Source organism: Cololabis saira, chromosome 23, assembly GCF_033807715.1.
Source record: "Cololabis saira isolate AMF1-May2022 chromosome 23, fColSai1.1, whole genome shotgun sequence".
Classification (NCBI taxonomy): Eukaryota; Metazoa; Chordata; class Actinopteri; order Beloniformes; family Belonidae; genus Cololabis; species Cololabis saira.
Window position 1 is genome coordinate 16,073,727 of NC_084609.1, and position 11,613 is coordinate 16,085,339.

General features: G+C 40.5%; 1 protein-coding gene across 1 annotated transcript; it reads left to right on the top strand.

The window, feature by feature from the left end:
• Window positions 1-3,253: 3,253 nt before the first annotated feature.
• Window positions 3,254-4,537, top strand: LOC133424343 (uncharacterized). Its single transcript, XM_061714875.1, has 4 exons — window positions 3,254-3,298; window positions 3,380-3,432; window positions 3,512-3,907; window positions 3,990-4,537. Exons 1-4 carry the CDS (start codon window positions 3,273-3,275, stop codon window positions 4,445-4,447), a joined length of 933 nt encoding a protein of 310 aa, XP_061570859.1. The 5' UTR covers window positions 3,254-3,272; the 3' UTR covers window positions 4,448-4,537.
• Window positions 4,538-11,613: the final 7,076 nt, after the last annotated feature.

Below are 11,613 nucleotides of genomic sequence, written 5' to 3' on the forward strand. Positions count from 1 at the left end.
GACCCGAACCTGAATTGAATTAGATGCATATGGAAAACAAATTATTATCCAGCAATTCAATTTAATAACAAATAACAAAATAAACTGAATAAAATAAGTATCTTTCTCAAACAGAAACCTGTCCTGCTTAACTTAAAATTGTATAAATTAATATAAAACAATAGAAAGAAGGCAGAACATCCATTCTGTAATAGTGCACATTTTTAGTGCAATAACAAAAGTGAAAACAGAAAAACTGTAGAAAACTAGTCCCGGTCCAGTCCCGGTCTAGTGCTAGTCTAGTCCTGGTCTAGTCCCGATCTAGTCCTATTCTTGTCCAGAGGAAGAAACATTTCCAATCAGAAGGGGGAGCAGCATTTAATAGCTTTATCAGGAACCAATCCAGCTTTTTTTCACCTCGTTTCTCATTGAAGGTTCAAGTATAATTTAATCAGATATTTATTTTATTGTTATTGTCACCGTGTGTAACTGCTGGTTACTATGCTGGAGACCAACTGGAAACCCAGTCTTGTCTCGTCCACTTCAGCCTTGTTCCTTTAGTAGTTTACATCTCACTTTGCTCCTGTTTTACTGGGTTGAGAGAACCAGACCTACCAGTCTGCAAGAGAAAGTCTTGGACATCCCAGAACCGGCTGAACGGCAGTGAACCCAGTGAATCCGGGTCCATTTGGGCGTCTGGGGTTTTTCCTCTATGTGAACTTCCTTCACAATCAGCCGTCGGCTCCTTTCTGGCTCATCATTGCTCACATTTCTGACATTTCTTTTCTTATACAGGGGGTCCAGGGTTGCTGGTTCCATGTGTTTTTGCCTTTAAATATGTTTAAAGGTATGAAAACATGAAAGTTTTCAGTTATAATTGCATAAATTGTCTATATTTCTTTGCTTTATATACTGTCTTGGGGTTACATTTGCATAAAATGCTAAAAACCAAATTCTCATAAATGGGAAAAAAATAAAACATTTCATACGTCTCTGTTTGCTGACCTGGATCTGTTTGATAATTCTGCCACACAATGTTTCTGAAAGCAGTTATATAGGCATTCTGGGAGGTGATTGGTCCTCACAGCATCATTAGTTCTCAATACTTGCTGTTGAATCTCAATATAATACTAATATTAATATGTTGCATAACTACACATTCATATAATTCATGCAACAGCTGAAAAAACATTTTTAATAACACTAACCCAAATCAATATCGGAATCGAATCGAATCAAATCAAAGCGGGATGATCGATTCTGAATCTTAAGAATCGGAATCGAATTGATTCTTGACATTTGAATCGATCCCCAGCCCTATTCACACATAATCAACTTTATTAAAAAGAGGCACATTTCTGCATATTCAAACTTGAAGAAAAAAAAACACGACTGAAAGTAAGGTTCTCCACACCATCTGCAGCTCCTCCATCTGGGCCGCTGGGGGCTGAAACCGATGAGGGAATGTTTATCTGGACCAGCCAGTTCTCCTGCAGAGCTGTTCCTACGTTCAACCAGACGGACGAGCCCTGTAAACAAACTGAAATGCTCTCCACCCCGACTAGTTCTGCGAGAACACAATGGGGTGGATCTGACTGTAGTGGTCCACGAAGTGGACCTCTTGGCCCTTGGAGATGTAGTCCAGCAGGTCGGAGAAGTCCTTCCTGTTCTCTGCTGGAAGGATGATGCAGGTGACACCAGCGCGCCGGGCCTGATGGAGACAAGAGCCGGGTTTAGATCTGGAGGTAACAAAGCAGCGCTTCGTAGTGACCTATATGGGACTGTTTAGAATATGACCACATTGCAGATCAAATATTATTTTAAAAGGTGGTGGTTTGTGGGACATGACTAAGAAGCAAGAATCCCTCCAGTTGCAAAGCTCACCTTTTGAAACAGATTTAGTCAAACGGGGAGCCGCTGATGGCTGTAAACCTGCAGTCAGATAGCTGCACGCCAAGAGTTTCACCAATACAGCAAACATTGCCACAGTACATGGTATACTACCACACTGGAGCATCACAAGTGTGAGCAGGCAATGGTTCAAATGTTCATGACAGGGACTTCTCCACAAAACTATGCAACATCATTTTAAACAATTTGGCTGGGTTTTGGAAAACAGATAGAAGATTAAAACTCCATAATTTGCTCGACTGAAGGCCTTATCAGGGCAGGAATGGAAAAAAGGCACGGGAAAACTTGAAATTTCTGGTCTCCTGGATTGTGGATTATCTCGCCGAGAGACCAGGTTTTTGAGGCTCAACGGCTGCACATCAGACACCATGGTAAATTATTAACTCTCTAATAACTGAGCAGCACTCCCTTTGTGGCACAACAGCATGGTAGACCAGTCTTCCCTCTGCCACTTCGTCCAGCTCATTTGGGGGGATCCCAGGGTATTTCCACACCAGCCGAGAGACATACTCCCTTTAGCGTGTCTTGGCTTCTCCTCCCAGTGGGACATGCCCAGAAAACCTCATCAGGGAGGCGCCCAGGATGCATCCTCACCAGATGGCCGACCCCTCTCATCTGGCCCCTCTTGTTGAAGAGGAGCAGTGGCTCTACTCTTATCTTCTGTAGGATGGCCAAGCCTCTCATCCTATCTCTAAGGGAGTGCCCGGCGGACACTCTATGGAAGAAACTCATTTCTGCCGCCGGTATCCGCGATCTTGTTCTTTCTGTCATTACCCATATCATCTGGAGTCACGGGTAGCTGGGTGGAAAAATTATTCAGTCTGCTACTGGTAGTTGCTATTTTTTTCAGCTTCATACACCTGAGATATCTCCTAACTGGAGTGCAGGTCCAGTCGGTGGTAGAGAGGGTAAAGGGAGAAGGTCACTGGCATCCCTGAAGCGGTGCAACTGATCCAGAATCACTATTGACAGCTCCTGAAAAGCCATGGTAGACCCAGAACAAACATGAGGACCACATTAATTTGGTTACAGGCAATAATCAGATTGCTGTTGTCCATCTAAATATAGTTTATGGTCGGGATACTCCACCTACCTTAATGTGATTATCACTTACTGAAAATACTAACTTGATTAGTTTAAAGTTGCTATTTACGTATACATTTCTTACTGCAACTCTTTCCTCCATCTGATTATGTTGGGAGTATTGTGGTCCATGTAAACGTAGTCAGTTGGAGCATCAGCTGAGGTAAGAATGGTTCCTTGGAGTCAGACCACAGCAGCTGTGTGTCGTTAGCCCGTTAAGCTGTGGTTGGTCAGAACTGGTCCCTGGCAACATTTAAAAACTCTCAGCTGTGCTGACTCCTTTACTTCTGACTTTCATTATGAAGACTGCAGGCTTCTTCCTGAGGTTTGGTACAGTCTTGGTTGGAAGCAACTGGTTCCAGCCGGTTCTAGAAGTTTCTGATGTTGATGTGTTCTTGTTTTTCAGGGTTTCCCTCTGTATGTTGTTGATTGTGGAGTCATCTGGGATGCATTTGAAGGGTAGGCTATGATTTGCTGAAGACATCACATGTGTAGTTGTATCACACTCAGCTTAAATCTTCTGTTTTTCTGTCCTCAGGATCAAAATCTCACCAACAGAGTGGTGGTGGCGGCAGTGGGGCTGGTGGCAACTTTGCCTCCTACCAGGGAGCACCCACAGGTCATTCAGCACCAGTACTCTACAGTGCCCCTAGACTGGTATCTGCACCAGTACTTGTCCAAAACCCTAACGCCCCTCAGCTTGTTGGCTACACAACTCCAGTAGGGAGCAGCCTGGACTCAGCTGCACCTGCTGTTGGTAGTGGGTCGGCCGTGCCCCTTCAGGCTGGCGCTGTCGGTAGTGGGTCGGCCGTGCCCCTTCAGGCAGGACCTGTCGGTACTGGGTCTGTTGTGCCCCTTCAGCCTGGCTATGTTGTCTCTGGTTCTTCTGTACCCTTTCAAGCAGGAGCCGTTGGTTCAGGGCCGGCTGGAGCTGGTCAGTCTTGGCTACCAAATAAGTCTAATGCATGCTACTAGTCTTGTGGTTGGGTACTGTATCCTCACTTGTTTCTCCACAGAAACCGAGTGGGCTGTTCCTCCCCAAAGCTTGACTGAAGCAGCAGATGATGCCCAGACCATGGATGCCAGTGGCTTTCTCCCATCACCCCCTCTACCACCACCTCAACCTAGCTTCCAGGCAGGAGAAGCTGCCAGTGTTATGAGGGAAGCTGAACTTGGCAACTTCCAGCGGCAGACGGAAGAATTTGGCTATCCAGCTGACCAACTGGGCCAAGGACAGCAGGGATTCACAAGTGTGGTTCACCAGTTTGGTGTGGGTGGTTTCTCGGCTCACCCCTATCCAGACTTTGACTACAAACTCCTGTATGGCCTGTACCCTCCTGGCACCCAGACTACCTTCAGCCAGCACCATGAGAAGGGCAAAGACTTCTCGCAGGCCGTCCACTACTTGACGGAGCATGCTTCTGACGACCATGGTTCTGTGCAGCAGAAAAAGGTCTTCCAAGCTGCCTCCTAGACTTCTGCAGGAAATGCTTAGGCGTCTCAATGCTGGCAGAAATATGTCCTCTGCATAAAATATTCTGATCAATTTTGGCCAATAAAGATTTTTACATGTACTGTACGTGGCTTTGGGCAATGCTTATTATAATAAAAAATGCTGTTAACTGAGGTAAACCATAATTAACAATGCAAAATGGAATTGTAGGTTACACTTTCTCCCCACATCAATGCGTGTCCTGAAAGTCTGGCATTACAAGCCATATCCTGAGGTTGGTAGCATTGCTGTGCAGTCTAAGCATGGATGCTGCTTAGACCTTCACTTGCAGAAGGTTGGTGGTTGTCAGGGCCTCCATATGGCCATGGTTCCTGGGGAAAGTGGTGTAGACCAATATGGGACTGTTTAGAATATGACCACATTGCAGATACAATTTTTATTTTAAAAGGTGGTTTGTGGGACATGACTAAGGAGCAAGAATCCTATGGAGGTAGATTTGTCTTATTCAAATATATTTTCAATAAGTCACTTCAATCAAAAGTGACTGCAAAACATTTGAGACTCAAAAAAATGCATTTGAACACTTTCTTTGGAAATGTTTTCTTTGATAGTTTGTTTTTTGTTTGAAGCAACTTTTTTGATGGATGTTTGGGCCATATTATGGGTAGGACGTGTATGATTTAATCAAAGAAGTTGCTTAAAAAAAAATTCAATACAAAAAAATCACTTCAAAATGTTTGAATGCAAAAAATATTTGAGACCCAAAAATTTGCATTTGAACACTTTTTTTTTTCCAAAATGTTTTTCGATTTGATGTATTTTTTTTTTTGATTGAAGTGAAAAAAGTTTTGAAGTCTTTTTTTTTTTTTGATTGAATCATTTTGACACAAATATCCCACATAACATTGGCCAGGTGTTTTGGCACTAGAAGTATTTCGAAGCATAAACAGTGTTCTCTAGTGGTCAAGTGTTGTATCTGCAGCATAGAATGACATTACATCTTTTTGTTATTTCGTGTTTTTCTATCTCATTTTGGGTCTTTTTCTGGTTTACAATTTCAACAAAGGTGGTTCAACAAACTCCAATTCAAAAACCTAACCCGAAGACAACAAACATTAAGCTTTTGGTTCAGAGTTGGTTGAGTTACAGCGACATAAGAACTCATCAATGGAGCTCTGAGACTGTGCTTCACCATGGCAACGCACGGTAAGCGAAAGTGATCTTCCTATTTTAATTCACTAGATATGAACATATTAGTGCAACAACAAGTTATCTGGACTTACAGGTTGGAGGGGGTGTGCAAAGATCTTTTTAAGAATCCCGAGTAAAGCATGCAGAACAGGTTTAGAGTCCATCAGTACGTATGGCATCCAGCTGCAGACTTCACATCTGACCCACCGAAGAGCTCCAACTCTGGGAGTCTTTCAGATTATTATTATTTCCATAGTAGCTCCGCAATGCATTTATTTATAGGTGTTTGTTTAAAGTGAAATGTACCTTTTTAAAGGTCCACTAAGACTTAACAGACTTGAATGCCCATAAATCCATTGTTCAGAGACTCCAGTGCAGGTTTGTTGTTACCATGACACAGTTGTGACCTCAGAGGCAGAAATCCAGCAGGCTAATCTGTGTTTACGGATCAGGTGCCTCGCGTATTCAAAATATCTAATCACGAGAGAACACCTAGTTCTTATCAGTGCTCATTATGTCCTCTCTGTTGGGTACTTTTTTAATTTTCTTTTTTCTACCACACATTTATACATTATTTACATCTATAAATCATTTACTTTGTCTGTCTTTGAAATACATTATATTGTTGGTTAACATCTGTTCTTTCAGTCTCTAAACAGCAGTGTAAAAAATGAAAGTATTAGTTTTGAAGTGTTAAAGTTTGATAAAAACAGTTGTTTATGAACAAGATTTCATTTCAGGTTTCATGTCAGTCTGTATTTTTTTCATACTTATAATTTATCTTTATTGTTTATTTAGTCTGAGTTCATGTTGCCTTGAACATTTATCTGACTTTGAGCTGCTGTAACACCCAAATTCCCCATCTGGGAAAGGACTATCTTATCTCATCTTATCTTATCTTATCTTATCTTATCTTATCTTATCTTATCTTATCTTATCTTATCTTATCTTATCTTATCTTATCTTATCTTATCTTATCTTACCTTATCTTAATTCTTTCGTGAGCAACAGTGACTTTGTTTTTCTGAACTTGTCACAAAGGTGATGGTTTAGTCTCAGTTGCTAAGGCAACTGATGATAAAGCAGACAATGGTAGAAAAGCATACATGTAGATAGAGGGGGGAGACATGCAGCAAAGAGCAACAGTCAATACAGACGTAAACCATATATATACGGTACTCCATAGTTACAAATCCATCATATTGATAACATTCAGTTGTCTCCAATGTTTATCTGATTCAATCATGACTATCAATCACAGTCTTGTTGTTTCATTCATTGGGCCAAAGTTTCCACTTGTAATGCTGTGAGTATAACGATAGTTAGAGACATTATAAAACATACATAATTTTACCTACACTTTGATAACAGTCACCAACTAGACCTACCGAGCTACTCAGGACCTGATGTAGGTACCTTTCGTGCCACAGCGGTGCTGTCCTTGATGTCCAAAGGTCATTAAAGCGACCTTTATGTTTTTTTGCTGGAGTTCTCTCACCATCTTCTGTGTGATTCTACCCCGGCACAAAGAAAAAAAAAACAAGACGACCAAAGACATCTTCAAGTCTCTCACTCCTTCTTCATCCACTTCATGTCATTTGACATAATAAAATCCACTTAGAGTACAGTCAACATCTGAAGTGGATCAAAAAATGGCATCAAAGTTGTACCAAGACAAAAATAAATATTGTTCAAAATTCTCTCTTTATATACATATACATGCCAATTTGTATTATATGAAGATTGAAAGTTCAAGATTGAATATTGAAGGTTGAAGTTGAGCTCTACACCAACATGCGCTTTAATACCTACTTTATTAAAAAGAGTCCATGCTCCATCAAGTGAATAAGTTTTGACATGGTCTGAATTTTTTTCTGATCTTTGCACCTTGCTTCAGGTAGATGGAAACAAGAGTGTAAATTAAGACATAAGGTGATGCTGCCACAACTGGTTATTTTTAAGAAAAGGCTTCTTTCATTGATTTTTATTCTGATCTAAAACTCTCATGTAGACAACATCTCATTGGTAGGTTACCTTTCCACCGGTCCCCCAACAGGTCGTCCACTACTGCAGTGAACAAGTAAAAACTTTATCCACACGGTGACATGTTGACGTCTCTTGTTTGGTCCGAAGGAATTTCTACTTTAAATCAATCACTTTGTCAGCAAGGGGGGTGCAGTTTATCAAAGAGCTCAACATATGGAATTGGAGAAAGGAAGTACATTGTTAAAGACAGGAAGTGCAGATGAATGCAGAGAAGGGAAGCCGGCGTCTTTTAAAAAGCAGCAGTTTTCATGATGAAAGAGCTCGGGTGGGGTCCCATCCTGTGGCCTCTATCTTTCTATAGATCATTTACATTCTGCCTGTTTGTTTATCCCTCTAAACAGCAAATAACCTTCTCTTTCTTCCTTGGAGATGCTTTTCTTTCATTGTACAGTTATTTTTTCTAGCAGAGGAAATCCCATGAACATTTCCTGAAACAATTACTCTAACAGTTGTAATGAAGCCTTGTGCTCAGTCTATCAGGATTCCTTCGAGTGTTGAGATGCTGACAGAATACAAAATCATTTTTTTTCACGTTACATATTAGGCGGGTGCAGTTATGGTTTGACCCCAAAAAAATTGCAACAAAAGGTTTCTCAATGGTTTATTGTAGTATCAGGTGTACTTAATAACATATCAAAAGTCTGCCAAAGTCTGACCACTAGAAAGGTCCGATTTTCAAAATGCAGTCTCTAAAAATACCATTATTCCCTCATTATTCATCCTAGACAAGCAATCTTGGTGTCTAACCCCATGATTTGATTATCTAGAATTAAAATAAGCATATACAAATCATAGTGAAGTGATCGAAGTACAATTACGTATAAAAACAATTGACTATAAGCGAATATGTAATGAAATATGCAGTACATAGACATGAAAAAAAACAAAGAAAAACATTTCAAACATAATCTCCCTTTTCCACATGCCATAAAAGAAGATGTCACAATGCATGGGGAAATGAGGTTTCTCTCAATTCACATTCTGGTGATTTCTGGAGATTAATTTTTATACTAATGAGGAATAAATCAATTATTACTACGGGGTACTGTGAAATGAGTCTAAACAGGGCTGCCACGTGAAGGCTCAGTACCGCTAGCCCCTTTTTTGTTTTATTTTTATTTATTTTTTTAGTTTTTTTGTGTTTTTTCTTTTTTAGTTTTTTTGTGTTTTTTTTTTCCTTTTTTGTTTTTTTTGTGTTTTTTGTGATTTTTTTTTTACCGTCTTACTTATATTTTTTAATTTCCTTTTTTCCACTCCGGAGTAACAATTAGTCATCATCACACTCTTCCTCCCATAATGCTTGATTATGTGGATTCTCACAATTTTCCACTTGGCATGATCCACAGGCAGGCATGCAGGGCAGTCCATATCTTCTACAACTACAACGTTGTGTACGGCAAGCAGTTGTGCAATTACAGTGGACCATCTGCAAGAGGCTCTCTGGGGCAGCAGCTTTTTTTGTCATAACTGGCAGAAAACGATTGTTCTCCAATTTCCATCCCCAATCAACAGGATTCATATCACTATCCATTTCAGTCCACACCATGATCTGGTAATAAACTCTTTGGCAATGATATTTCGTTGAGGACTCTGTAGGAGGGAGATGTTCTGGGGTAACAAATGCCTTCGCAGACACAATTTTCTTGCTGAGAAGATTGTAGCGCAAAGATGCAAGTGCATCGGTATTCTTGCCACCAAACATGACTGCCATCGCCTTGCTCCCAAGGTCCTCTATGGCAGCTTTTGCTTGCTTTGGTAGTGCAAATCCATTCGCACATGCCTGGATGGTCGTTTCCCCATTCACAAGTTTCTGGAAAGCAGTTTTCTTCCCAACACCAAAAATGCGTAATGTTGAATCACAGCCTGTGAAGGCATGAACAAACATCAACTGACAACACAAGTCTTTACCCAGGACCTTTTGCATCTCGCTGATGTCATACACCTTGGGTACTTTTGACTTATCTGAACGAAAATAAAGGCCTCTATTGCTCGTCTCACCATAGTAGAGAAGAAGAACAAGTAAACCTGTATCTTCCCCTATCAAGGTTGTGGGCTGATGTTGTGATGCTTGGACTGCAGCCTTGACAATGTCCACATCTGCATCCCCTGGTGCATTGATGACAGTACAGCCCTTCTTCTGCAGTTCCTCAGTGACAAGAAGAATAAGCCCTTGTTTGTTACTGGATCTGGATAGGAAGTCATCCTTTCTTCCCACAAACTCAGTATTTGCATCCAAGCTAATAACCGGGTGTGCATGTTGCCCGCGCCGCTGATGTGTATTGTCTTTGATAGAAGGACCTTCACTATAACCATCAAAATTGGTGGGGGAGGAGCTGTGAACTTTCCCGTGGAAGGGAGAGGGGGAGGGGAGCACAGGAATTGGCTAACACTATGAGAAAATATTGGTGGGGGAGGAACTGTGAACTTTCCCTTGGAAGGGGGAGAGGAGCATAGGGATTGTTTCAGCCTAGAAAAAAATATTTATTTTATGTATAGGAAAAAGTCTAAAAATGTATTTAGTTTAGGACAAATTTGATCCACAGAGCTATCCACAACCTGTCAATAATGGACTGATACTCCTCACCTGAAATGGGTGACCTTTTCAGATGGTTTTAATAGGGAAAATACAAAATATTGGATTTCATAATTATGTAAGTGTATCTCTGCAGTTTGGACGAGACCAGTGGATTCCCAGGCCTCATAAACATAGGATTAGACACCAAAATTACTTGTCTAGGGTATATAATAAAGGAGCTATACACATTTTAGGGTGATTTTGACCATCTGGGACGCCATCTTGAAAATGACACCTTTCTAGTGGTCAGACTTTGGCAGACTTTTAGTATGTTATTAAGGACACCTAATGCTACAGAAAACTGTTGAAAAACCTTTTGTTGCAATTTTTTTGGGGTAAGGTGCTTTTTTTCATATCTGCACCCGCCTATATACAGTACAGACCAAAAGTTTGGACACAACTTCTCATTCAAACAAATGGAGAAGCGTGTCCAAACTTTTGGTCTGTACTGTATATATTTGTAGCGTGTTTGATGTGGTTTACTGGTTCAGCCTCATCCAAGTGCTCTTACACTCAACCAGCCTTCGTTTTTTTCCTCGGGCTGCCCAAGATTTATGTATGCCTCATTTTAATTTCCACATTAGACTGTTATTGTTTACATCATAATATTACTAATGCTATTAAATAGTAATGAGGCACTCAGTTGTACATGATGAAGATTTGTCTGGCTTCACATAATGACATCTGACGCTGTGTTGTACACAGTCCTTGGGCTATAATAAATTACTCCAGGTTTGATTGGTCAGAGTTTCATGGTAATTCATCTGGATGTGAACAAATGTGCTCTGGATGAAATATACAGGAGTGAGTTAACAGTTTGCAACCTTTTATACTGAAATTAATGAGCCAGAAACCTGACACTTAACTATAAACTACTATCTGTTAATTCTAAATGTCAGCCAAATCTGGATTTGACTGCATTTGGCTTAAAGATAGAATTAACAAAAGAAAGAAAGAAAAGAGGGTCATGAAGCATCTTTACACTCCACGTTTGGTGGGATTGGACAGGTGTGTTTTTGCTGGAAGCCTTCTGAAGCTCGGATCAGACAACAGTGTCCTCCAGTGGTCACGTCTTCCATCTGCAGCACAATTACGTGTCCTTTTGTCATTTCATGTTTCCCATTTTGGGTGTTTTTCTGGTCACATTACATTGTATTTTTTTGTTTGTCGTTTTCATCACTTTATGAGTCCTTGCATTTATCTTATCATTTCATTGTTGTTTTTAATTTCTTTTTAATAAGACTTTTCAGTCCTCCTGTAGTTAGGTGTGTCTCTTTAACTGCTGCTATCTTGTCAGAGGTCATTGCCCTTGTACCTATGACCCAGAAACAAACATACCTTGTCTGTTTCATGGCCATATATAAGAACAGTTGTT

Excerpts from the sequence above, each read along its gene's own strand:
- LOC133424343 (XM_061714875.1), top strand. The coding sequence starts at position 3,273 with ATGAAGACTGCAGGCTTCTTCCTGAG. Across the intron at positions 3,433-3,511 it reads ATCTGGGATGCATTTGAAGG|GATCAAAATCTCACCAACAG; the intron begins GTAGGCTATGAT and ends TTCTGTCCTCAG. Across the intron at positions 3,908-3,989 it reads TTCAGGGCCGGCTGGAGCTG|AAACCGAGTGGGCTGTTCCT; the intron begins GTCAGTCTTGGC and ends GTTTCTCCACAG.